The 24,933-nt window shown below is 69.4% G+C and overlaps 3 protein-coding genes across 7 annotated transcripts; all 3 read left to right on the forward strand.

The window, feature by feature from the left end:
• Nucleotides 1–117: 117 nt before the first annotated feature.
• Nucleotides 118–6,655, forward strand: FES (FES proto-oncogene, tyrosine kinase). 3 transcript variants are annotated; one of them, XM_068696075.1, is made up of 20 exons: nt 118–503; nt 704–817; nt 1,504–1,754; nt 1,851–2,024; nt 2,106–2,202; nt 2,426–2,609; nt 2,906–3,043; nt 3,141–3,260; nt 3,341–3,463; nt 3,535–3,721; nt 3,828–3,905; nt 4,117–4,326; nt 4,628–4,750; nt 4,907–4,960; nt 5,053–5,171; nt 5,382–5,476; nt 5,596–5,719; nt 5,825–5,982; nt 6,193–6,315; nt 6,417–6,655. In XM_068696075.1, exons 3-20 carry the CDS (start codon nt 1,530–1,532, stop codon nt 6,557–6,559), a joined length of 2,475 nt encoding a protein of 824 aa, XP_068552176.1. In that variant the 5' UTR covers nt 118–503; nt 704–817; nt 1,504–1,529; the 3' UTR covers nt 6,560–6,655. The 3 variants fall into 3 exon arrangements, with proteins under 3 accessions (XP_068552176.1, XP_068552173.1, XP_068552175.1); XM_068696072.1 differs by lacking the exon at nt 118–503 and having other exon boundaries at nt 685–817; XM_068696074.1 differs by lacking the exon at nt 118–503 and having other exon boundaries at nt 685–817; nt 3,834–3,905.
• A 170-nt stretch (nt 6,656–6,825) lies between these two features.
• Nucleotides 6,826–15,244, forward strand: MAN2A2 (mannosidase alpha class 2A member 2). Of its 3 annotated transcripts, none has more exons than XM_068696068.1 (22): nt 6,827–7,447; nt 7,608–7,862; nt 8,006–8,150; nt 8,243–8,414; nt 8,723–8,850; nt 8,930–9,103; nt 9,393–9,579; nt 9,666–9,843; nt 9,973–10,175; nt 10,458–10,640; nt 10,788–10,902; nt 11,105–11,172; nt 11,388–11,553; nt 11,819–12,055; nt 12,160–12,282; nt 12,382–12,496; nt 12,591–12,724; nt 12,810–12,951; nt 13,042–13,175; nt 13,899–14,093; nt 14,178–14,284; nt 14,727–15,244. In XM_068696068.1, exons 1-22 carry the CDS (start codon nt 7,316–7,318, stop codon nt 14,935–14,937), a joined length of 3,504 nt encoding a protein of 1,167 aa, XP_068552169.1. In that variant the 5' UTR covers nt 6,827–7,315; the 3' UTR covers nt 14,938–15,244. The 3 variants fall into 3 exon arrangements, with proteins under 3 accessions (XP_068552167.1, XP_068552169.1, XP_068552168.1); XM_068696067.1 differs by having other exon boundaries at nt 6,828–7,447; nt 14,178–14,288; nt 14,646–14,931; XM_068696066.1 differs by having other exon boundaries at nt 6,826–7,447; nt 13,899–14,288; nt 14,646–14,931.
• A 2,363-nt stretch (nt 15,245–17,607) lies between these two features.
• On the forward strand, nt 17,608–24,815 carry UNC45A (unc-45 myosin chaperone A). The gene is made up of 20 exons (XM_068696071.1): nt 17,608–17,737; nt 18,187–18,345; nt 18,971–19,007; nt 19,112–19,287; nt 19,391–19,483; nt 19,746–19,913; nt 20,187–20,355; nt 20,557–20,727; nt 20,870–21,041; nt 21,269–21,569; nt 21,694–21,788; nt 21,863–22,004; nt 22,199–22,339; nt 22,552–22,679; nt 22,882–22,948; nt 23,046–23,159; nt 23,619–23,734; nt 23,875–23,992; nt 24,068–24,223; nt 24,373–24,815. The coding sequence occupies exons 1-20, from the start codon at nt 17,726–17,728 to the stop codon at nt 24,631–24,633; spliced, it is 2,796 nt and encodes a 931-aa protein (XP_068552172.1). The 5' UTR covers nt 17,608–17,725; the 3' UTR covers nt 24,634–24,815.
• Nucleotides 24,816–24,933: the final 118 nt, after the last annotated feature.

Raw genomic sequence — 24,933 nt, forward strand, 5'->3', positions numbered from 1 at the left:
TTGTGGAAGTGCTGGGTGCCTCTGCAGCAGGTGGTGCAGGGGGTGCTGCTGGTGCAGCTCGCGCAGAACAGGGTCCTGGGCAGGGCTTGGGACGGGCAGCGGGGGCTCAGGTTGGTGAGCGTGTGCTGCAGGACAGAGCTGCAGTGCTGCTGGTGAAACGTGCTGTGGAAAAACAGTTTCCAGGGAGACTGGCACTGACCGTGCCCGGGGGCTGCAGCAGCCCTTGGTGCAGAGCCGTGCTGAGGCGTTGCAGTGTTCCTCGACGTGACCACCCAGGCAGCGCTCAGCCGTGGGAAGGCAACTCAGGAAAACCTTTCTACGCACTTTTCCCCACAACTTCCTCAAGAAGTGGAAATGGCTTGAACGTGGCTTGCAGGTGACTGTGACACCGCCTTGGGGCCGGGGGACCCCTGCCTGGCTGCAGGAGGTGCCCCACGAGGCAGCTGCCAACCTGGGCTGAGCTGCAGCTGGAGGCTCTGCGGTGGCAGCGCAGCACAGCTGAGGTGAGGAAGGGGCCCGGGCTCCTGCAGGGACAAATCCTGATGGTGCCAGGCCCCGGTGCCTGGCCGCTGGGAGAGGTGCAGGAGCTGGGGGCTGCCCAGCAGCTCTGGGGCTGTGTGCTGGAGTCAGCCTCGAACGCGGGGGACCGGCAGGGAGGGGAGGAAGCGCAGGAAATCTCGCAATGGCTGTATGGTCAGCACAGGGTTTCCTGTTCCTCTCTGGGAGCCGGAGCTGCGCCAGGTCCAGATTGCACCGGCCCCAGCCCCGGGAGCACACCGGCGCCAGCTCCGCGGCCGGGACCTCGCGGCACGCACAGGTTGGAGGGAAGGGGACCCCTTTGCGGGGCTGGGGGGGGGGTCACAGTCCTGTTCTTCTGTGGGGTTTTAGTCTGTGCGGGGACATCCTGCCCTGCATGGAGCCAGGCTCCAGCACCCTCCTGCTCCTGGCTGTGCCCTCTCTGATGGGCTGCGCACCCTGGGGCCAGGCCTGGGCTGAATTTGGCTCCTGCTGGCCATGCCACAGTTCTGGGGCTCAGTGCCCTGTCCCCCCTTTTGCTGGCCTCCTGCCCGTGCCCTGGCCCCTGGGCGCTGTCCTGCCCCAGTGTGCCCAGCTGCCCCCGGCACGGGCACAGGGAGTGGGGCAGGATAGGGATAGAGCTGCCGGAGCCCCATGGGGCCGGTGCTCCCGGCCTCGCGGCACATGGCAGAGCGGGGCTGGATTTTGACCCCACGCTTCCTCCTCCCTGGCATTGCCCCTGCCGCGGGCCCCCACTGCTGTGGCGCGTTGGGCACACGCAGCCCTCCCAGCTGCTTCAATGTGCCTTTTGCAAGGCAGATTGTGGAGGGTGCGGGTGACTCTGCCCCCCGCTGCGGGGCTGCCCCGGGCACCACATGCCTGCCGCGGGGAGATGGGCGAGGGGAGGCAAAGGGCCCTGCCCACAGGCGAGCTCCACACGGAGCACAGGGTGGCAGCCGTGTCTCAGGCTGCCCTGCTGCTCTGCAGCCTCGTCCCAGCAGGACCGCGGTGCCATGGGCTTCGGGCCGGAGCTGTGGTGCCCGCAGGGGCACAGCGCGCTGCTGCGGCTGCAGGAGAGTGAGCTGCGCCTGCTGGAGCTGATGAAGAAGTGGATGTCGCAGCGAGCCAAGAGTGATCGGGAGTACGCGGGGATGTTGCACCACATGCTGTCCCAGCTGGAGAAGCAGGAGGGCTCTGGGCAGCTCCGTGCTGGTGACCACGGAGGCCAGATCGGGGAGGTAGGGACAGCGGGGTGCAGGCGCACACCCCACAGACCCAGCGCGTTGCCAGAGGGTGGCCGTCACTGCTCTGTCCCTGATTCCCTGTCCCCGCAGTCGTGGTGGGTGCTGGTGAACCAGACAGAGATGCTGAGCCAGACCCTGCGGCGGCACGCAGAGGAGCTGGCGGCGGGGCCGCTGGCCAAGCTGAGCCTGCTCATCCGCGACAAGCAGCAGCTCCGCAAGGCTTTCAGCGAGCAGTGGCAGCAGCTCAGCCAGGAGTACACCCGGGTAGGCAGGACCCTGTGTGGGCGGCTGGGGGGCTCGGGCCCTTGCCCCGGCCCCGCTCCCTGAGGGTGCCTCCTCCTGCAGACCACCCAGCAGGAGATGGAGAAGCTGAAGGCGCAGTACCGCAGCCTGGTGCGTGACAGCACCCAGGCCAAGCGCAAGTACCAGGAGGCCAGCAAAGGTGGGTGGCAGCCCCGTACTGTCCTGATACATCCCCCAGCCTCGTCCTGCCGTGCCCTCTTCTCCCCGATCCCCGGTTCTCCTCGGGCCACACCGCGGGATCAGGGATGCCTGGAGCCACGGCAGCCCCATGGGCACAACCTCGGTGGGCCTGGGAGCTTGGGGGGATGCACGGGGAGCTGTGGTGCCGGGGCAGCGGGTGCCCCCATGGCCTCTCCTCGCAGACAGGGAGAGGGAAAAGGCGAAGGAGAAGTACGTGCGCAGCCTCTGGAAGCTCTACGCCCTGCACAACCAGTACGTGCTGGCTGTGCAGGCAGCCGCGCTGCACCACCACCACCACTACCAGCGGGCACTGCCCACCCTGCATGAGTCCCTCTACAGCCTGCAGCAGGAGATGGTCCTCGCTCTGTAAGAGCCCTGCCGCCCCTCCGGGCACCCCCTTGCTTCTGCACCCCCTCGAGACCCAGTGATGCTCCCTCCCCCTGCTGGAGCCCCCAGCCATGCAGGCGCCGTCCTTGCCCCGACACCCGTCCCCTGGCACCAGAGCCAGTGCGGACAGGGCAGCTCGGGGCCCTTCCCCAGCACCTCATGAGGGGCAGGGGCTGCGGGGACACCGGGGCCAGGCAGCCTGGGCAGTGCAGGGCCAAGCCTGGGCTGCGGGGGTGCGGGAGGCCGGGCAGCCCCCAGCAGCTGTGTGCCCGCAGGAAGGAGATACTGGGGGAGTACTACAGCATCAGCAGCCTGGTGCAGGAGGACGTGCTGGCCATACACCAGGAAATCGCCCGTGCTATCGAAGCCATCGACCCTGCCACGGAGTACAGCAGCTTTGTCCAGTGCCACAGGTAGAGATGGTGCAGCCGCGGGCACCGCACCGGGTACGGCCCTGTGGGGGTGGGCACTGAGTGGAGCAGAGGGCAGCTCTGTGCCGGGTGCCCGCAGGTATGGCTGCGAGGTGCCGCCAGCCGTCACCTTTGACGAGAACCTGCTGGAGGAGACGGAGAGCCTGGCGCCAGGGGAGCTGCAGCTGAATGAGCTGACTGTCGAGAGCGTCCAGCACTCGTGAGCGGGGCCGGGCTGTGGGTGGGGGGCAGGCTGGCGGGCTCATGGCTCGGCACCCACTCAACACACATCTCTTGCAGCCTGACGTCCATCGAGGAGGAGCTGGCGGCCACCACTGAGACTGTGAGCAGCAAGGAGCAGCGGGTGCGGGAGCTGCAGGCTGAGATCCAGGGCGAGGAGCAGGGGCTGAGGCCTGGGGAGCGGTGAGGTGCAGGGGGGCGGCGGGGCGGGGGCTGAGGTGGCAGGGGCTGACCCCGCTGCATCCCGTCCCCAGGGTGCACTTGCTGAGCAAGCGCCAGGGGCTGCAGGAGGCCCAGCAGCAGCTCCAGGGCTGCCAATGCACCCAGGCCAAGCTTCAGGCGCAGCGGGATGTGCTGGCCAACAAGCTGGCGGAGCTGGGCTCCGGAGACCCCCTGCCTGCCCTGCCCCTGCAGGAGGACCGGCACTCGGTCTCCTCCGTGGTGAGTCCTCCCCACAGTGCTCCGGAAGATGTGGGGCTGGGTGACACTGGGTTCTGGCGGCCCCACGCAGGGTGCCTGCGGGGGGACAGCTCACACGTTTCCCCAGGAGCAGGAACGCAGCGGGGCCACTGCGCTGGAGACCCTCAAGAACCACATCTCGGGCATCTTCAGCCCCAAGTTCTCGGTGAGACCCTGGGCACCTCCAGCCACCCTGCCCTGCCCAGCCACCTTGCCAAACCTCCCAGACCTTCAGCTCCCCCTGTCCTCTCCTGTCGTGCCCCACAGCCCTGCTCCACGTTGCTCTCCAGCCCCTCTCCCCACCCTGCACGAGCCCCTCTGGACCCTACTCTCCCTGCCCCTGGGGGAATGACCGGTCTTGCTCTGTCCCCATCCAGCTGCCACCCCCCGTGCCCCTCATCCCGGAGGTGCAGAAGCCGCTGTGCCAGCAGGTCTGGTACCATGGGGCCATCCCACGCTCAGAGGTGCAGGAGCTGCTGAGCTGCAGCGGGGACTTCCTGGTGCGGGAGAGCCAGGGGAAGCAGGAGTATGTGCTCAGCGTGCTGTGGGACGGGCAGCCCCGGCACTTCATCATCCAGGCTGCCGACGTGAGTGACCGCAGGCGGGGGTGGCACTGGGAGCGGCCCCTGCAGTGGGCAGATGTTGGGGCCCTGCCTGTGCAGCCACAGGACACTGGTGTTAATGCACAGGATGTGTGTGTGCGGCTGCGAGCTGTGTGCATGTCCTTGCACGGACCAAGCAGGGAGCACGAGCTGTGAGCCTGCATCACGGTGTGAATGCACGCTTGTGCTGTGTGTGTGTGCGTGTACCCCCATGCATGCACCCCCCCAGGTGTGCACCTCACGCGTGCACGCAGGCACGACCCCGCAGCCTCCCCCCTCCCTGCAGAACTTGTACCGGCTGGAGGGGGACGGCTTCCCCACCATCCCGCTGCTCATCGACCACCTCCTGCACAGCCAGCAGCCCATCACCCGCAAGAGCGGGATCGTCCTGGCCAGGGCCGTGCCCAAGGTGAGGGTGGGCAGCGGGAGCAGGCGAGAGCCCTGCGCAGGGCGTAGCCCCGGCCCCTTCCAGCCGCAGTGACTCATCTCTGCATGAGGGAGCTGCAGGAGCAGGAGGGGATGTGGGCTGAGGCGGCTCGCTGACCTCGGTGGCTGCTGCCTGCAGGACAAGTGGGTGCTCAACCACGAGGACGTGCTGCTGGGGGAGCGCATCGGCCGGGTGAGCTGGGTGCGAGGGTGCCAGCAGGAGGGGAGGGCTGGCTGCGGGTGCACTGTGGCAGGCTCGGCCGCTGCATCCGTGTCTCTCGGCAGGGTAACTTTGGGGAGGTGTTCAGCGGCCGCCTGCGTGCTGACAACACCCCCGTGGCCGTGAAATCCTGTCGGGAAACCCTGCCACCTGAGCTCAAGGCCAAATTCCTGCAGGAAGCCAGGTCTGTGTGACCGTCATGCTTGTCCTGGCCCATCTGTCTGTCCTGAGGTCTCGGGGCTGCCCAAACCCCACTGGGATTCAGCATCCCTCTGGCTGGGGGCTGTGTCCCTGCACCAGCCGGGCACAGCATCCTTGGGGTGCAGGCGGTGATGGAGCCGGTGGGGGCAGCTGGGTCCCCGTGTGCTCACGGTGCTGTTCACGGTCCCCACAGGATCCTCAAACAGTACAACCACCCCAACATAGTCCGGCTCATCGGCGTCTGCACCCAGAAGCAGCCCATTTACATCGTCATGGAGCTGGTGCAGGGTGAGCGGCCCCATCCTGCGGTCCCTGGTGCATGTGTGGGGCTCGCCCCAGTGCAAGCGTGTGAGCTCGCTGCGTGGGGCTGGGATGGCCGCCTGCCAGCTCTGTGCTGCTCCGTGCAGGGGGGGACTTCCTGAGCTTCCTGCGCAGCGAGGGGCCCCACCTGAAGGTGAAGGAGCTGATCAAGATGACGGAGAACGCTGCAGCAGGCATGGAGTACCTGGAGAGCAAGCGCTGCATCCACAGGTGGGCTGGGGGGGGGCAGCGGGGGCCGGGCAGGGTAGGGTCGGCTGGGCCCCCCCAGTCCTGGGGACAGCTGGGTGCAGGGCTGACGGCTCTGAGCCACTCCAGGGACCTGGCTGCCCGCAACTGCCTGGTGACCGAGAAGAACGTCCTGAAAATCAGCGACTTCGGGATGTCGCGGGAGGAGGAGGATGGGATCTACGCCTCCACGGGAGGCATGAAGCAGATCCCTGTGAAGTGGACTGCCCCCGAGGCACTGAATTACGGTACGGGCGGCACCGGGCACGGCCTGGGACCTACACAGCATTCGGGGAGGGAAAGGGGGAGGCTGTGCCGGGGGACCCGGGAGTCCGGGGGGCACTGCCCGGCACCCCGTGCGTGGTGCTGGGGTGGGAGGCAGAGCCGGGCACCCGGTGGGGCGGTGGTGACGTGGGTGTCCCCCACCGCTCGCCGCCCGGCCCGCGCCGTGTCCCCAGGCCGATACAGCTCGGAGAGCGACGTCTGGAGCTTCGGCATCCTGCTGTGGGAGGCCTTCAGCCTGGGCGCCGTCCCCTACGCCAACCTCAGCAACCAGCAGACCCGCGAGGCCGTGGAGCAGGGTGAGGGCGGCGGCGGGGCCGCGGGTCCCCCCCCAAACCGGGGTCTCCGGGGCCGGGGCCGGTGCCGCGGCCGGCCCGACCCCAGCGCTGCCCCCCCGCAGGTGTGCGGCTGGAGCCCCCCGAGCTGTGCCCCGAGGAGCTGTACCGCCTGATGCAGCGCTGCTGGGACTACGACCCCCGCCGGCGGCCCAGCTTCAGCGCCGTGCACCAGGAGCTCATCGCCATCCGCAAGCGGCACCGCTGAGGGGCAGCTCCGCGGCCGGGCCCCCCGGGGCAGCGGGGGCCGGGGGCGGTGTCGGGCGTGTGCGGGCGGCTCCGGGCAATAAACGTGGGCTCCGCAGCGCTGCGTCTGTCCTGGGCACCGGGCGCGGGGCACCGGGGAACGCGGGGGGCGGCCGGGCCCGGCGGTGGCCGCTCGGCCCCGGGGTCGCGGAGCTCCGGCGGGGGCGGGGGCGGGGGCCGGGGCCGGGTCCGTGCGGGCGGGGCGGGGCGGGGCCAGGCCCATCCCGGCCGCGGCAGGCGGCGGGGCCCGGGCGGGGCGAGCGGCGGGGCCGGGCCGCGGAGCCGCGCAGGGTAAGAGCGCAGCGGGGGGGCAGCCCCGGGACGGGAGCCCCCGCGCCCCTCCGCTCCCCCCCCCCCCCCCGCCCCCGGGCCGCGCCGAGCCCCCCCCCCCTCCCCGGCCGCCGGCCCCGCGGCCTGCCCGGCCCCGCCCGCTCCGCTCCGCTCGGCGCCGCCTCCCCCAGCGCAGCCCCCGGCCTGCTCCGGGCCGCCCCCGGCTCCCCCCGGCTCCCCCGGCCTGCAACGGGCCCGGCTCCTCCCGGTTCCCCCCCCGGGCTGCCCGTCGCGGGGCCGGGCCCCAGCAGCCCCCCCGGGGCCGTTCCGCCGGCGCTGCCCGGTGCCGCTGCCCGGTGCCGCTGCCGGTCCCCGCATCGCGGCCGGCGGGCACGGGGCGGCCGCTCCCGGTGCGCCCCCCGCAGGCCCGGCCCCGCGGCCCTCCGGGATGAAGCTGAAGAAGCAGGTGACGGTGTGCGGCGCTGCCATCTTCTGCGTGGCCGTCTTCTCCCTCTACCTGATGCTGGACCGGGTGCAGCACGACCCCGCGCGCCACCAGAGCGGCGGCAACTTCCCCAGGGTGAGCGGCGGGCGAGGGGCGGCCCAGGGCCGGGCTGGCTGCGGGGCCCGGCACCAGGCCCGGTGCCCGGGGCAGGGCCCGTCCCCCGCTGCCGAGAGCCCCCGAGCCGGGGCGGCCCCGAGCCGGGGCAGCGCGCTCACCGCAGCGCCCGTGTCCCCAGAGCCAGATCTCGGTGCTGCAGAACCGCATCGAGCAGCTGGAGCAGCTGCTGGAGGAGAACCACGAGATCATCAGCCACATCAAGGACTCGGTGCTGGAGCTGACGGCCCACGCCGAGGGACAGCCGGCGCCGCCCCGACACCCACCCAACAGCTCCTGGGCGCTGCCCCCTGAGAGTCGCCCCAGCTTCCTCTCCGTGTCCCCGCAGGACTGCCAGTTTGCCCTGGGGGGCAAGGGCCAGAGCCCAGACCTGCAGGTGAGGGGCTGGGGTCTTGGTGCAGCAGCGAGCACAGGGGGCGAGGGGCCCAGCCCTGTGACGGTGAGGGGATGCGCAGCTGGGCGCCTGCAGGCACCTGCCCGGTCCGGTGCCTGCCCCCTGAGCTCGCTGTCCCCTGGCAGATGCTGGCCGTGTACTCCCTGCTGCCCTTTGACAACCAGGATGGCGGGGTGTGGAAGCAGGGCTTCGATATCACCTATGAGCCCAATGAGTGGGACGCTGAGCCCCTGCAGGTGTTTGTGGTGCCGCACTCCCACAATGACCCCGGTGAGCAGAGGCAGCACGTGTTCCCCCAGCCCCTGCCCTGCTGGCTGGGGAGGGCTGGGCCCCGCTCAGTGACCCCCCCCGTGTGCTGGCAGGCTGGATCAAGACATTTGACAAGTACTACTATGACCAGACGCAGCACATCCTCAACAGCATGGTGCTGAAGATGCAGGAGGACCCCCGCCGGCGCTTCATCTGGTCTGAGATCTCCTTCTTCTCCAAGTGGTGGGACAACATCAGTGCCCAGAAGCGGGCTGCGGTGCGGAGGTAGGGCTGCCCTGGCTGCCGGGCCCTGCTGCCTGGAGGAGGTGCTGGGTGTGGGTGAGGGGGGTGTGAGGGAAGGGCCCTTTGCCCCCCGGACTCGGCTCTGGCTGCAGCGTGGTGTCCATGGGCTCCACACAGCTCCCAACTGGAGCATGGGGAGAGCGTGGGCATCGCACCACAGCTGGCGATCACAGAGGCTGCTGCCGAGAGCCAGGTGGCTCCAGGAGAGGGGGAGGCTCTGCCATGGGTACGTGGCTGACCGCAGGGCCCTGCCCCGAGCTGACCACGTCTCTGGTGTGTGTTTCTCGCAGGCTGGTTGGGAACGGGCAGCTGGAGATGGTGACGGGTGGCTGGGTGATGCCCGATGAGGCCAATTCCCACTACTTCGCCATGATCGACCAGCTGATCGAGGGGCACCAGTGGCTGGAGAAGAACATCGGTGAGAGCTGGGTGGGCTGCAGGGGTGCTGGCTGGGGGCGCTGCTCACAAGAGGTGCTGACGGGTCTCTGTGCCCCCAGGCGTGACGCCGCGGTCGGGCTGGGCTGTTGACCCCTTTGGGTACAGCTCCACCATGCCCTACCTGCTGAAGCGCTCCAACCTGACGGGCATGCTCATCCAGCGCGTGCACTACGCCATCAAGAAGCACTTTGCTGCCACGCAGAACCTGGAGTTCATGTGGAGACAGGCGTGGGGTGAGGGCTGCGGGAGGTGACCGCAGCAGCGGACCTGCCTGGGGTGGGTGGCAGCAGAGGAAAGCTGCTGAACACTTCCCTGCGTGGCCAGTGAGCCGAGTGCCGGGAGGCGATGCCTCTGCCCTGCAGTGGGCAGCCCCAAGGGGACCCCCAAATGTGCCGGTGCCTGGTGCTTGGCGAACTTGTGTGCTGGGTCTGCTCTGCCCCCCCTCGGTGTGCCCTGCGCCCTCTGCTAGGGGCCAGGTGAGGGAGAGCCTCTGCTGATGCTCATCTGTCCTCGGTCCTGCAGACCCAGACTCCAGCACTGACATCTTCTGCCACATGATGCCCTTCTACAGCTATGACGTGCCCCATACCTGCGGGCCCGATCCCAAGATCTGCTGCCAGTTCGACTTCAAGCGCCTGCCAGGCGGCCGGATCAACTGCCCGTGGAAGGTGCCGCCCCGCGCCATCACCGAGGCCAACGTGGCAGAGCGGTGAGTGCGGCGAGGGCAGGGCGAGCGGCTCCGAGCCCCGCAGCCCGGCCTCCGGCAGCCGGCCTCACGCCCTGGCCCCGTGGCAGAGCCCAGCTGCTGCTGGACCAGTACCGCAAGAAGTCCAAGCTGTACCGCAGCAAGGTGCTGCTGGTGCCCCTGGGGGACGATTTCCGCTACGACAAGCCGCAGGAGTGGGACGCTCAGTTCCTCAACTACCAGCGCATCTTTGACTTCCTCAACTCCCAGCCCCACCTCCACGTGCAGGTCAGTGCCGGGAGCTTTGGGGCCGCCGAAGGGCCCCGTGTGCCTGGGGCAGCCTGGGCAGGGGTGCGCAGAGCGGGGAGGGGTGTGGGGCTCCCCGCAGCACTCAGAGCTGCGTGTGCTGTCCCGCAGGCACAGTTCGGGACGCTGTCCGACTACTTCGATGCCCTCTACAAGAAGGTGGGCATTGTGCCGGGCATGAAGCCGCCTGGGTTCCCAGTGCTGAGTGGCGATTTCTTCTCCTACGCGGACCGGGAGGATCACTACTGGACGGGCTACTTCACCTCCCGGCCTTTCTACAAGAGCCTGGACCGCGTGCTGGAGACCCACCTCCGGTGAGGGGAAGCAGGCTGGGGCCCTGGGGCAGGGGCGGTGCGTGGGGCACGGGGTGCAGGATGGTGCTGGCTGGGTGGCACCCGCAGCCCCAGCCTTCGCCCTGGCCTGTGCCCAGACACCGGTGTGCTGGGGATGGCCCAGGCACAGCTTGGGGGGGTGATGCTTCTGCCCTGCTGGCACTGGGGCTGCCTGTGCCGGCTGCTCCTCTCTTCTCGTCTACGTCCTGGCCCCGTGGGGCCCGGGGGTGCTGGCGGGTCCTGGGTGACTCTGTCCCTGCGCAGGGGGGCAGAGATCCTGTACAGCCTGGCGCTCGCCCACGCCCGCCGTGCCGGTGCCGACAGCCGCTACCCGCTGTCCGACTACGCCCTGCTGACCAACGCCCGCCGCAACCTGGGGCTCTTCCAGCACCACGACGCCATCACGGGCACTGCCAAGGAGGCCGTGGTGGTCGACTATGGAGTCCGGTGCGTGCGGGTGGCTGCGGCTGGGGGCTGGTGGGTGCGGGGCTGGGTGTGCCAGCTGTGCCCCAGCGGGATGTGGGGGCAGTGTAGGGGGATGCTGGGAGGGGGCAGAGGGGACGGTCCGGGGTGTCTCACTGCCCGCTGCTCCAGGCTGCTGCACTCCCTCTCGAGCCTCAAACGCGTCATCATCAATGCTGCACACTACCTGGTGCTGGGGGACAAGGACACCTACCGCTACGACCCCGCTGCCCCCTTTCTCAGCACGGTGAGCAGCTCCCTGCCCCGAGGCTCCCCATGTCCCAGCCTCGTGCTGGGGTCTCTGTGCCCTTTCCCGTGCGGCACAGCGCCGCCTGCCCACCCGCTGCTGGCCGGGGCCCTGGGGGAGCTGCCCCAGCCCCAGGCTGCACCCCTGGCCAGGCGGGCTGGGGGCGGTGGGGATGCCGTGGCTGACCTGCTGCTTCCCCTAGGATGACACGCGCCTCAACCAGGACTCGCTCCCAGAGAGAACAGTCATCAAGCTGGGCGCCTTGCCACGGTAGGGCTGCACGCTGCGCTGTGGGCTGCATCCTCCTGTCCGGCAGCGGGGTCTCATGGGGGCAGTGGGAGGCGATGTGGGGACCACTTGTGGGGGCACCTGGGGCTCTGTGAAGCAGCCTTTGTGTGCGCAGCTCGGGGGGTGCTGTGGAGCGCAGGGTGTGCGGGACACCGTGGGGCTGGGGGTGGCCGTCCTGGTGCATCTCTGCCCTGCAGGTTCCTGGTTGTGTTCAACCCGCTGGAGCAGGAGCGCCTGAGCGTCGTGCCGGTGCTGGTGGACACCCCGCATGTGCGCGTGCTGTCTGAGGAGGGGCAGCCCCTGCCTGCCCAGCTCACTGCTCAGTGGGGCTCCGCCACCAACGTGGTGCCCGACGTCTACCAGGTATGGGTGCCCCGCCACCCGCTGCCGCCCCTGTCCTCGCCCTGCACAGCCCGTGTGTGCCAGCCTCCCGCCCTCACACGCCAACATGCCATCAAACGAGTGTTTCTGCACCACAGCGGGAGCTCCCACAGCACGCAAGACCCCAGGCTCCCACGCACATCCACAACCACAGAGACCCCAAAAGCAGGGCCCGTGTGCTGCTGGCAGCCAGCAGGTTTGCTGCCTGCCGTGGAAGCCCTCGGTCACGTCTCCCTGCCACCCACAGGTCTCCGTGCTGGCCCGCCTGCCCGCGCTGGGGCTGCGTGTGCTGCAGCTGCAGAAGTCCTTCGATGGCCAAGCCGTGCTGAAGTCCTCTGTGCGCCTGTACCTGCACGGCCGGGACCTGCCCGTGCGCAAGCAGGAGGCTGTACCTGTGCACGTCTTCCCGACCGCTCCTGACGATTTCTGCCTGGAGAACCAGCACCTGCGGGCCTGCTTCTCGGGGCACTCAGGCCTGCTGCAGGCAAGCACAGGGCCTGGGGGTGGCACGGAGGTGAAGGAGGGCAGGGTGCACAGCTCTGCCTCGGGCAGGCTGCGCTCACTGCCCTGCCGGCCTGCGCCCTGCAGAGCCTCCGCCGAGCTGGGGAGGAGCGGGAGCAGAGGGTGAGCAGCGAGTTCCTTGTCTACGGCACCAGGACCTCCAAGGACAAAAGTGGAGCCTATCTCTTCCTGCCCGATGGCGAGGCCAAGGTATGGGGGCCTCCTCTGGGAGCCTGGCCGGCGGCTGTGCCGACAGCCATGGGACAGTCCTGGAGGCAGCAGCCTCACTGCAGCCTCCTCCCCCCACAGCCTTACACACCCAAGGAGCCCCCAGTTGTGCGAGTGACAGAGGGACCCTTCTTCTCAGAGGTTTCCAGCTACTACCAGCACGTCCAGACCGTGGTGCGGCTTTACAATGTGCCAGGTGGGACAAGTGGGGCTGTGCCAGGGCGCTCCCCAGCCCGGGGCCGCTGGCCGAGGCTCCCTGCGGGGCCCAGCCGCTCACTGCTGGCCCACAGGGGTGGAGGGCCTGTCCCTGGACATGTCTTGCCTGGTGGACATCCGTGACCACGTCAACAAGGAGCTGGCCTTGCGCTTCAGCACGGACATCGAGAGCGAGGACACCTTCTTCACAGACCTCAACGGCTTCCAGGTGTGCCAGCAGCCCGGGGAGGGATGGCAGCTGGCCGTGGGGGCAGTGCTTTGCCCCCCAGCCCCTGACCCCCGTCCCTCGACAGATCCAGCCCCGCAGGTACCAGCAGAAGCTGCCGCTGCAGGCCAATTTCTACCCCATGCCCGCCATGGCCTACATCCAGGACATGCAGAGCCGCCTGACGCTGCACACAGCCCAGGCCCTGGGGGTCTCCAGCCTCAGCAGCGGTGAGCTGGGGCCGTGGGCTGTGCCGCTGGGGGGCTCGGGGGGCTGCTGGCAGCTGCTAATGCCCGGGACTCGGGGCCCGCTCTCTACAGGCCAGCTGGAGGTGATCCTGGACCGGCGCCTCATGCAGGATGACAACCGGGGCCTGGGCCAAGGGCTGAAGGACAACAAGCGGACCTGCAACCGCTTCCGCCTCCTCCTGGAGCGCCGCGCCACTGCCAACAAGGTGCGTGGGCTGGGGGCGCCGCGGGACTTTGGGGGTCAGGGGCAGCGCTGCTGGGGAGCAGAGCCCAGCCCTGCCTCGGGATGCTGTGGGACGGTGGTGTACACAGAGCCGGGGGTGCAGCCGGGTGCGGGGTGCCCTCCCTGCGCCTCCTGGCCCTCCCGGCCACCACGCTGGCACCGCAGACGGACGGGGCTGTGCCCAGAGTGGGGTGTGCAGGGAGGGCAGGACTGCGCGGCGGGGTCTGCCCCGCGTGTGGGGGCACGGAGCCCTCGTAATCACCGTGTTCTCATCCCATCCCTCGTTGCTCTCGATCCACGCACCATTTCACCCACTCAGAGCTCCAGCTTCTTTTCCAAACTGGCCTCCGTGTTTAAAGCTTTGGGCTTCCCTGGCGCCAGGACTGGCAGCCCAGAGGTAACGGCCGGCCCGGCCCTGCCGCCCCCTGTCTCGTGCAGTAGCTGCTAGCGACTAGCCAGGCCCTAGCGGGCTCGTAGCCTCAGCAGAACCCAGCCGGAGCCACGCAGGCCGTGCGGTGCGGCTGCTCTTTGGGTGCTGGGGAAGGAGGGACCATGCCTGGAGGCTCTGGGTGCCCGGTGCCGGGGGGTGCCTGCACTCTGTGTGCCACCAGAGAGGCCAAAAGGAGCGGGAGGCCCCGCAGGCCCTGGCGGGCTGTGCCTGGCCCCGCAGCCGCCTGGCTCGCGCTGACCGCTTGCTCTCTGCCAGGCGCAGGACGGCCGCCCGGTCAGCTTCCCCTCCCTGCTGAGCCACATCACCTCCATGCACCTGAACGCCGAGCCCCTGGTCCTGCCGGTGGCCCAGGAGAAGCCAGCCCCGCCGGCCCTGCGCTCCTTCATGCCCCTTGCTGCCACCGTCCCCTGTGACTTCCACATCCTCAACCTGCGGACACTGCAGGCAGAGGTGAGCTGTGGGCAGGTGGTGGGGGGCTCGCGGGGGGCTCGTAGGGGTCCCCAGCACCGTGCCTCACGGCCCCGCTGCCAGCAGGACGACTCGCTACCCTCGGCTGAGGCAGCCCTGATCCTGCACCGCAAAGGCTTTGACTGCAGCCTGGAGGCCAGGAACCTGGGGTTTAACTGCACCACCACCCAGGGCAAGGTAGGAGCTGCCGCCTGCACCCTCGTGGGGTCAGAGCTGGGCTGTGGCACCCTGGCACATCTGGCACCAGGCCTGCCTCGAGCATCCTGGGCTCCTGCCAAGCCAGGATTGGGGTGGGAGGGAGGGGCCCCCCCCGAAGCCCAGAACCCGTGGCAGTTTAAGGGTCCCACAACAAAGCAGGCGGTCCTGCTCTGCCCCTTTTGCAGGCAAAGCTGGAGGACACTGGTTTTGCAGGAAGGGAGACTGGGGTCTGGCATGGGCCCTGCACCCCCCGATGAGGGAGGGGAAAGCCTGGGCTGGGTCAGGGCAGGAAGCCGGGTGCCCGCGCCACCCGCCCTCCTCCTGCTCTCTCCCTAGCTGGCACTGGGCAGCCTGTTCCAGGGGCTGGAGCTGGGCTCCCTGCAGCCCACCTCGCTCACCCTGATGTACCCGCTGGGCACGGCCTCCAACAGCACCACCATCCGCCTGGACCCCATGGAAATCGCCACTTTCCGCGTCCGCCTGGGGTAGCGCGTGCCGGGGCGGGGAGGAGCAGACTGGCTGTGTGCTGCTGGAGCAGCCGCCGAGCCCCGCAGAGGCTGCGCCGGCAGGCCCGTGGCAGGCAGGAGGTGCCGGACCTGCACAGGCTGCTGCCTTCTTAATTTATTAGTCCTGTGTTCTCAGATAGATTTCGGACAGTGAGCTGCTGCGGCAGGGCTGCGCGGAGGCTGCTGGATGCTGCCTGGTGCAGAGGGCATGGGCTGGGCGCTGCTCTGAGCGGAGCGGGGCTGGCGGGGCAGCGGGACCGGCTGCTGTGTGCCCGCCGTGCAGCCCTGGGCAGGGGCCCTGCTGGCGCCTGGGCTCCCACGGCCCCGCAGGGCAGCACGTGGGCTGGCAGCGGCCCGGCCGGGCAGGCGCTATGGACTGGAGACTGAGCTCGCCTGGAGCTTGTAGGAAACATGAGGCTGTTTCCAGGAGCCCCGGCCTGTGTCTGCTTTGTGGGTCTCGCACTGGTGGCGCTGGGCAGCAGGAGGGGGGCTCTGCGGGGAGAGGCTCTGGGCTGTGCCCTGCGCCCAGGCGGGCTGGGAGGGCTGCGGGCGGCTGGTGCTGCGCCTGCTCTGCACCACGGAGCCCCTGTCCTGCCCCTGCTCCCCCAGCTGAGCAGGGTGGTGGCATGGCCGGGACAGCCGTGCGCAAAGACAAGGCGGTGCCAGAGTGAGCGTGGGGTGAGCATGGGGATGGCCTCTCCCAGCGGTGCTGCAGTGCCTGCCCATCTGGGGGTCTCCCAGACCACTTGTGTGTACGAGCTGGAGGCAGTGCCAAAGCGCCTCGGGTCTGTGGTGGCTCAGAGGCTGTGGGAAGCTGCGTTGCGTCCCCGTTGCTGTGGATGCTGCACTCCCTGGCCCCCCCGGGGCTAATTATTACTGCTGGGGCACCGGTGGGCTGGGCTGTGGCACCCTGGGGAGGGCTGGGGGGGGAGGTGGTGCTGTCTGAGCTCCATCTCTCTGTCCTTGCACCCCCCAGGCTCAGCCACACGCAGCCATAGCAGCAACGAGAGGCAGAGCAGCTGGAGGCAGCGTGCCATGGGCACAGGGCAGCACGCCCCTCGCACCACCGCTGCTCAGGGTCCCTGGCTGTGGGGCACATGGTGCCGGGGGGCGGGCGGGAGCTGGCCGGGTCCTGCCCCTCTGCAGGGCACGCGTGTGTCCATGGTGCCTCTGTCAGAGCCTGGCTAATGGCACGGCTGGCCAGGGGCCAGGCTGCTGCCCGCCGGGGCTCTCCTGCTGCCCGAGGGGCTGCGGCACAGCCTGCCCACTGCCCCGCAGCCACGGTGTGCCCACCCTGTGCCCATCTGGCCTGCAGCCCTCATCCCTCAGCCAGGATCCCGGTCAGGGCTGAGGTGCCCGGTGAGGGCTGCCGGACCTGCTGCCAGGTGATGGTGCCTCCGGTCCCGGTGCTTGGCCCTGGAGAAGCTCATTAGCGATGCTCCCGCCTCCTGCCCGCGGTCCCTGCGGAGCGGGGCAGTGAGTGCAGGAGGCTCTAATGGCTCCACCAGGCTCCTGATGGGCCGCAATGGAGGCGGGAGCAGGAGGGGCTGTGGTTTCTGCCTCAGACAGCGCCGGAGCTGCCTCTGCCCAGGGATGGCGGGGAAGATGCCGGGTGGGCTCCTGCTCCGGCTGCTCCTCGCCGCCGCTCTGTGCCCCGGCATCCTCGGGACAGGTACGGCCCCTTTGCCCCTGCTCCCTGAGGCGGGGGCAGGCACTGCCCGTCCGACCCCTCTGGGCTGGGACCACATCCCCTGGGCTGCTCCCCACCATCCCCGGCTGGAGGCTGTGCGGTCAGGGCGGGGAGGCGGTGGTCCGTGCTGGGGATGGGAGCCAGGGGTGGTGGTGTTGGAGCTGGTCCCGCTGTGGGGCAGCTGTGGGGCGAGAGGCGCTGCCCCTGTGGGACAGGGGGAACCAGGGAGACCAGCACGGGGCTGCCGGGCTGGGCTTTGCCCTCCCCTCCTGCTCGTGCCCTTCCCTGGGAGCGTGCCGGTGCCGCAGCCCCATGCCCACCGCTCCTGCCGCAGCCTCGGTGCAGAACCTGCACCTCTGCGAGGGCTACGCCGGCCCCGACGGCCGCTACCACCCCGGCTTCTACTGCCCGCGCCTCACCGACCCGGCCACGCACCGGTACTGCTGCCGGCACGGCCCCCACGCCCTCAAGTCCTGCTGCTCACAGGGGGCTGTGGAGGCCCTCACCGGGGTGAACCTCTCCAGCCTCCCCGTGCCCGGCCTCCTCCGGTGAGTAGGGGTGGCAGGGGGCTGCGGGGCTGGCAGCACGGCCCTGGGGGGGGGCTGGCACTTGGGGGTGCCTGGCGCTGAGCTGCCCCCGGTGCCCCCGGTGCTGAGCCGCCCCCGCCCGCAGGAACCCCCTGGCCCTGCCCTTCGTGGGGCTCTACGGGCTCCTGGTCCTCGTCCTCATGGCCCTCGACCTCGTCCACTTCTACCGCACCAAGCGCTGCAGCCTCGGCCGCCTCCTGCCCTGCAGCCGCTGCCCCCCCCGCGGCTCCCCGGCCCCCGGGGGGCTCCTGGCGCCCGGCCCCGCAGCCCCGGGCCCCCGTGCTCCCGGGGGGGCGGCGTAGGGGTCCCGGTGGCTGCTGCCTCTGGGGGACCTGGGGGCTGGGGGGGCGGCACTAGGGGGTGGGGGGGCCGGGGGGGCAGTGGGGTCACAGGGGGTGGGGGCACGGGGGCGGTACCGGGGGCACGGGGGCGGTACCGGGGGCACCGGGGGTCGCGCGGGGTCAGCGGGGGTCGCGGGGGGGCCCCGCCCTGCGCTGGCACCTCCGGGCCGCGGGGGGGCGCTGGGGGCTGCGCCCGGCCCCGGCCCCCTCCCCTCCCGTCACGTGACGCGGGCGGCGGCGTCCGGGTTCCCCGGGCGATCGGCGGTGACGTCACTGCGCGGCCGGAGCGGCCATGGAGGAGGCGGTGAGGGGGGGACCGGGACGGGACCGGGATCGGGGACGGGACGGGAGGGGGCTGGGACTGGGATTGGGGACGGGAGCGGGACCAGGACCGGGATCGGGATGAATTTGGGGCAGGACGGGACGGGACGGGACCAGAATGGGCTCGGGGCGGGACGGGACGGGACAGGACGGGACCGGGACCGGGACCGGGACGGGAACGGAATGGGATCGGGGATGGGGCGGGGCGGAATGGGAACGGACGGGACGGGACGGGACCGGGCTGGATTCGGGGCGGCACCGGGCGGGACGGGACAGGCCGGGACCGGGACCGGGGCCGGGCTCGGGCTGTGCTCGGGGCCGGGCCGGGGCTTGGGGAACAGCGCGGGGCAGGACGGGGCTCGGGGCCGGGCCGTGTCGGGGGAGCGGTGCCGGCCGCGGCCCCGTGCCCTGGTGCCAGGCGCTGCCGTGCAGGTGTCGGCGGGGCGGCTGCGGGAGGAGGGCAATGCGCTGTTCCAGGCCGGGCAGCACCGCGCCGCCCTGGCCGCCTACACGCGGGCGCTGAGCCTCGACTGCAGCGGGCCCGAGCGCGCCGTGCTGCACCGCAACCGGGCTGCCTGCCACCTCAAACTGGTGCGTGGGGACGGGGGGGGTGGGGTGGGATGGGATGGGACGGGATGGGCTGGGCCGTGCCGGGCTGCCCGGGGCCGTGCCGGGCCGTCCTGTGCTGCCGGCTGGGCCGGGCAGGGCCGGGCACCCTGCGCTGCCGGCTGAGCACCCGCACAGCGCCGCCAGCCCCCGGGCCAGGCGCTGATCCCTCCTCTCGCCCCTTCCCCTGCCCCCAGCCCCCAGCTGTCGCTGTCCCATCTCCCCAGGGGCCGCTGTCCCCAGCTGGGGCGTGCAGCCACCCCAGGTGTGCCCCCAGCCAGTCTCAGTGCCTTTGATTTCCTGTCACGAACCATGCCTGGAGCAGGGGGAAGCACCGAGAGCCTCAGGGGCTCAGAGGGGCAGGGAGCACCGCCTCAGCGGGCACACGGAGAGCACGGGGCCTTAGGGCTCCTCAGGGACCCCCGAGGGCTGTGCTCTGGGAAGGGCACCCAACCTCTGGTCCCCAGCTTCCAGTGACAGTGTTTCCCCCCCAACCTCCCCCAGCCATTTCCCTGCTCTCCTCTCAGCGGTGGGTGCAGCAGGCGGGGTGAATGCAGCCTGCACGGATGATGTGCCAGGCGCCTCCTTCTCACCCGCTCTCTCCCTGCAGGAGGACTATGCCGAGGCGGAGGCTGATGCATCTAAAGGTACTGCCAGGGGTAGACAGCAGGGACCGGCCGCTGTGTGCCGCCTGCCAAGGCAGCCCGGGGCACGCCAGGGGCTTTGCGATCGCTCCCTCGCTCTCCTGCAGCCATTGAAGCCGACGGCCGGGACACGAAGGCGCTGTTCCGCCGAAGCCAGGCGCTGCAGAAGCTGGGCCGCTTGGACCAGGCTATCAGCGACCTGCAGAGGTGCATCAGCCTGGAGCCCAAGAACAAGGCCTTCCAGGAGGCCTTGCGCGCCCTGGGGAGCAGCATGCACGAGAAGGTGAGGGGCAAGATGCTGTGGGGCGGCTGCTGCTGCGCATCCCTGCGGGTACGGTGGGTGAAAGGGGAGCAAGGGCTGAGCTGCTCTTTCTGGTCTGTCTCAGATGAAGACCATGTCCTGCACGGACTCAAAGGTGGAGCAGATGTTCCAGATCTTGCTGGATCCTGAAGAAAAAGATGCCGACAAGAAGCAGAAGGTCTGAACTCCAGGGAACGGGGGGCAACATGACTTGGGTGTTGGGCGAGGAGTGGAGGAGTGGAGGAATCATGCCCAGGTTGGCACTGCTGCGCTGTGCTGTCCTGGGAGCCCAGGCTTCCTGCCAGCAGAACACGCTCCTTGGAGACTGGGAGCGGGGCTGGGTGCCTGTGGCTGCCCCAAGGGCTCCCGCAGGAGGTTCGCTGTGTGCAGGGAGTCTGTTCCGGAGGGCGGGTGACCCAAACGCGCCTCTCTTCTCCCAGGCGGCTCAGAACCTGATTGTGCTGGCACGAGAGGAGGCCGGAGCAGAGAAAATCTTCCAAAGCGATGGTGTGCGGCTGCTGACGCGGCTGCTTGACACGGCCAAGGCTGACTTGATGCTGGCAGCCCTGCGCACCCTGGTGGGGCTGTGCTCCGGGCACCGCTCCCGGGTAGGTGCCGTGGGAGCTCGGTCCTTCTGTGTGCGGGGACCACGGGGACATTTGTGCTGGGCAGGCTCTGCAGTACGGTGGGCTGGGGAGCACCGATGGCTTTGCCTGTGTTGTGCTGTAGCCCTGCTGCTAAACAGCGGAGCTCTAAGCTGTCACCTGCCAGGCCTGAGCTGTGAGAGCCTTGTTGTGGAGGGGAACAGCTCTCAGGAGATGCTGGGGAGTGCCGGGTTTTCCCCCAAAGTCCCCAGCAGGCGCCTGTGCTTGTACCTGCAGACCATGGCCATCCTGGCGGAGCTGGGGGCCCCGCGCCTCTCGGCAGTGCTGGGTGTGGAGCACGAGCAGGTTTCCCTGGCTGCCTGCAACCTTCTGCACGTCATGTTCGATTCCCTGAGGGAGGGACTGCAGAAGGACTTCCGTGGCAAGGAGGACGCGGTGGTGCTGGGTGAGTGGCTGCTGCCCCAGCTGGTGTGGAGAGGCGCTGAGCTGCGGTGGGTTCTGCTGCTCCCTGCCTCTGGGCCTGGATTTACACAGGCTTGAGCTGGGGGTCAGGATCCCCCGATCCCAGCAGCTCCCGCTGGCCTTACTGTGATGGGGTGAGGGCTGCGTGCAGGGCACTGACCGCTGGCCCTGTCTCCCCTGGAAGATTCCTCCAAGGACATGAAACTGCTGATCAAGGACCTCCTGGAGCTGCTGCCTCTGGAAGGGGCCTCTGCGCACGGCCGTGACAACGCCCTCAACCTGCTCATCAAGGTGGTGCCCAGGAAGTCACCGAAGGAGACCAACAACAGCATGAGCCTCTGGGTGATCGACCAGGGTGAGTGAAACAGCCTGCAGCATCCCGCTGGGCTGTCACACCCCTCTGCCTGGAGCAACGCGTGCCTTGGCTCTGCAGGAGCGAGGTGCCTGCACGTCCCATTTTGCTCCTCGCTGGGTGCCTGAGCTCTGTGTCCTCCTAGGCCTGAAGAAGATTCTGGAGGTGGGCAGCACAGTGTGCGGAGCCCCGGGCAGCCTGCCCGTGACAGAGAACACCCGGATGAGTGCCTCGGTCCTACTGAGCAAGCTTTACGAGGACCTGAAGTGCGACGCTGAGAGGGAGAACTTCCACCACTTGTGTGAGGACTACGTGAGGTGAGCCCAGGACAGAGGAGGGCTCCATCCTGTGCAGCCAGGAGCATTCTGCTGCTGTCCCTGCCTCCGCTGGGAGTGGCAGCACCCTGTTCCCAGGCTTCTTGCTTTTAGTGGTAAAAGCAGAGTGCAGAGCAGCAGGGACCTGCCATGCCGCTGGTCTGGCTGGGCAGCACGGCGTGAGGCTGGTGGGGATCAGCCTTATCCCTCCTGGCCTTCTTCCCCTGCAGGAGCTGGTTTGAGGGGCACGAGCTGGCCGGGAAGCTGCGGGCCATACAGACGGTGTCGTGCCTGCTGCAGGGCCCCTCAGACGCTGGGAACAGGGTGCTGGAGCTGGAGGGGATCATGGACAGCGTGCTGTCCCTCTGCGCCTCCGTCTGCGAGGCCCACCAGCTGGTGGCGGTGGAGGCGCTGATCCACGCTGCTGACAAGGCCAAGCGCGCGTCCTTCATCACGGCCAACGGCGTCAGCCTGCTCAAGGAGATCTACAAGCACAGCGAGAGGGACAGCATCCGCATCCGGGCGCTGGTGGTGAGCATGGCAGGGCAGTGTGTGGGGCTGGGTGGCTGCGGCGGCTGTGGTGCCATCCTGTCCCCAGTGGGGGGCTGCCACGGGGGCACTGCGGCCTCCAGCCCTGATGCTCTGCTCCTCACAGGGGCTCTGCAAGCTGGGATCTGCCGGAGGCACTGACTTCAGCATGAAGCAGTTTGCTGAGGGCTCCACGATGAAGTTAGCCAAGCAGTGCCGCAAGTGAGTGCTGAGGACGGCGGGGTGCGCTGGGGGGCGGGAGCCCTGCAGGGAGGGCTCACGGGGCCGTCTCGCAGGTGGCTGTGCAATGAGGCGATCGACACGGGCACGCGGCGCTGGGCTGTGGAGGGCCTGGCCTACCTCACTTTTGATGCGGATGTCAAGGAGGAGTTCGTGGAGGACAAGGCAGCGATGCAGGCCATGTTCCAGCTGGCCAAGGTGGGCGCTGAGCACTGTGGGGGGAATGCTGGGTGGGGGGAACGTGCCCGAGTGCCCCTCCTGATGGAAGGGGTTGGGGCTCCTCCTGCGGGGCTGTGGCTGGGGTGTGCACAGGGCTCTGGTGGTGCTGAGCGGGCTCAAGCCCTGCTCTGTCCTGTGTCACGGGTGCGACGAGTGTCCCATTTCCCCTGCAGTCGGAGGACAGGAGCGTGCTCTATGCAGTTGCCTCCACGCTGGTGAACTGCACCAACAGCTACGACCACGAGGAGCCAGACCCCCAGATGCTGGAGCTGGCCAAGTACGCCAAGCAGCACATTCCAGAGCAGCACCCCAAGGTGAGGGGGGGAATGATTGCAGGAGCTGTGGGGAGCCTTGGCCCCATGGGACAGCAGGGGGGTGGGACAGAGCCTGGCCTCCGCAGCAGGGACGGGGTGTCCGGAGATACCATTCTGGTGCCTTTGGGGTGATGGCCTTGGGGCTGGGCAGCAGGAGGCAGTGGCAGGTCGGGTGCTGGCTCTGACTGGAGCGGTGCCCCTGCCCGGGACAGGACAAGCCGGACTTTGTGAAGCGACGGGTGCGCAAGCTGCTGACGGCTGGCGTGGTGTCAGCCCTGGCCTGCATGGTGAAGAGCGAGAACCCGGCACTCACCAACTCCTGCCGGGAGCTGATCTCCAGGTACAGGGGGCAGGGGCAGGGGCGTGGGAGCTGCCCTCTGAGGCTGCTGGCACCCTCCTGCAAACCTAGTGCCTGTGGGGAGCCCGGGCTTCTAGGAGCAGGGGGGTGTCTGGCACAGCCCGGGCCTGCTGCTGGTATCAGGGTGGCACTGGCAGCCACCACAGCAGGTTCCAGACTCCGTCTGCTCCTGCCCTGTCTGCAGGGTGTTCCTGGCCCTCGTGGCGGAGGCAGAGGACCGAGGCGGTGTGGTTGCACAGGGAGGAGGCAAGGTGAGGTGGTGGGTGCCGCGGTGCCCCCAGCCCGTTCCGTGGGGAGGGCTGGGGCTGTGACCAGCTGTAGGACAGGCTGATGCATCTCCATCTGCAGGCTCTCATCCCGCTGTCCCTGGAGGGCACTGAGGTGGGACAGACCAAGGCGGCTCAGGCCCTGGCGAAGATCACCATCACCTCCAACCCAGAGATGGCGTTTCCTGGGGAGCGGGTCAGTGTCACCACCGAGGGGCAGGCTGCCACGCTGTGCGGGACGTGGAGGGGACAGCCGGGGGTTGCAGTGGTCAGAGAGGGCTGTGGGGGGGCCTCGACCCTCCTTGTGAGCCTGAGTTTCTGCAGCCAGGCACGTCTGCGCTGGAGGCGTTGGGCTGAGCAGCACAGGGAGGGCTGCGGGGCAGGGGCTGCCATGGTCGCTGTGAGCCGGCTTTGGCTCCTCGTTTCCCCTTGCGGCCGGACTTGGCAGCCCAGGAGATGGAGCCCAGAGGGGTGGCAATCTGAGTCTGACGTTCCTCGGGAAGGAGGCAAAAGACCCTGGTGGTTTCCACAACGGCCTGATCGTCCAGGCCAGGCCACGAGGAGCAGTTCTGCCTTTCTGCTAGGTCTGCCCATACCCCATGCAGGGGCAGAGTCCCTGCCCCCTGGTTCAAGCCCTGCGCTGCTCTTTCCACAGATCTACGAGGTGGTGCGGCCCCTGGTCAGCCTTCTGCACCTCCAGCGCACAGGCCTGGAGAACTTTGAGGGGCTGATGGCGTTAACCAACCTGGCTGGCATCAGCGAGAGGCTGCGGTAGGGGCAGTGGGGCCAAGGCCCAGCTCTTCCAGGCGGGGGGAGAGGGGGACCCAGGTCCAGATGGGTGCTGCCCTGGCCAAAAGTGGTGCGGGGGTAGCACCAACAGGCAAGGAGTGCTCACCACTGGCCTGCTGCAGGCAGAAGATCCTGAAGGAGAAGGCTGTGCCCATGATCGAGGGCTACATGTTTGAGGAGCACGAGCTGATCCGTCTGGCTGCCACCGAGTGCATGTGCAACATGGCCATGAGCAAGGAGGTGAGGGCCGTGCCGCGCTGAGCTGGCTGCTGCTTGCCCTGGGCTGCTGGCCACCTCCCTCCCTGCTGCCTGCAGGTGCAGGAGCTGTTCCTGGCCGAGGACAGTGACCGGCTGAAGCTGATGGTCCTGTACAGCGGGGAGGAGGATGAGAAGCTGCGGCGGGCAGCCTCGGGGACCCTGGCCATGCTGACCGCGCTGCATCCCCCCATCTGCAAGAGGATCCCGCAGGTGGTGAGTGCCCGGGGCAGGGGCAGCCTCGTGTGCCCCCCACCCCATGTGCTGGGGCTGGCTGGGGGCCTGCTGCTGTATGGCACCCAGGGGCACGGTGGGGCGCGGTGCTGTGCCTGCCCACGGTGCTGAGCGCCCCGCTCTGCCCACAGACGGTGCACTGGCTGGAGATCCTGCAGGCGCTGCTGCTCAGCCCCAGCACGGAGCTGCAGCACCGCGGGGCCGTGGTGGTGATGAACATGATGGCGGCCGAGCGCGGCGTGGCGGAGCAGCTCATCGCCAGCGAGATGCTGGAGATCCTCTCGGTGCTGGCCAAGGACCGGGACAAGCCGCGCGTGGCGCAGGCGGCGCAGGAGGCGCTGGCGCAGGCGGTGTCTTACGGCCTCATCAAGCCCGGCCCCGGCCAGGACTGAGCCCGGGCCCGGGCCTGCCCTGCACACGCTGCTCCGGGCTTGCGCTCACCGCACGCACCGCGCTGCACCGGGACCGACCGGGGGCTGCCCGCTGGGACCGGGCCGGGCCCCCCCCGCCCGCTGCCGCCGCGTCCCGGGGTGGGGGGGGGGAGGACGGGGCCCAGCGCCACCTCCGCCACTGCCAGTGCCTTAACGGGGGGGCGGCACCGGGGGCACCGCACTGAGGCTGCTCCTGAGCGGCGGCACCGCCTCCGCGTCTGTCCGCGCCCCCCCGACGGGGCGGGCCCGGTGCTGCCCGGC

The sequence above is a fragment of the Anas acuta genome, chromosome 12 (genome assembly GCF_963932015.1).
Source record: "Anas acuta chromosome 12, bAnaAcu1.1, whole genome shotgun sequence".
Taxonomy (NCBI): domain Eukaryota; kingdom Metazoa; phylum Chordata; class Aves; order Anseriformes; family Anatidae; genus Anas; species Anas acuta.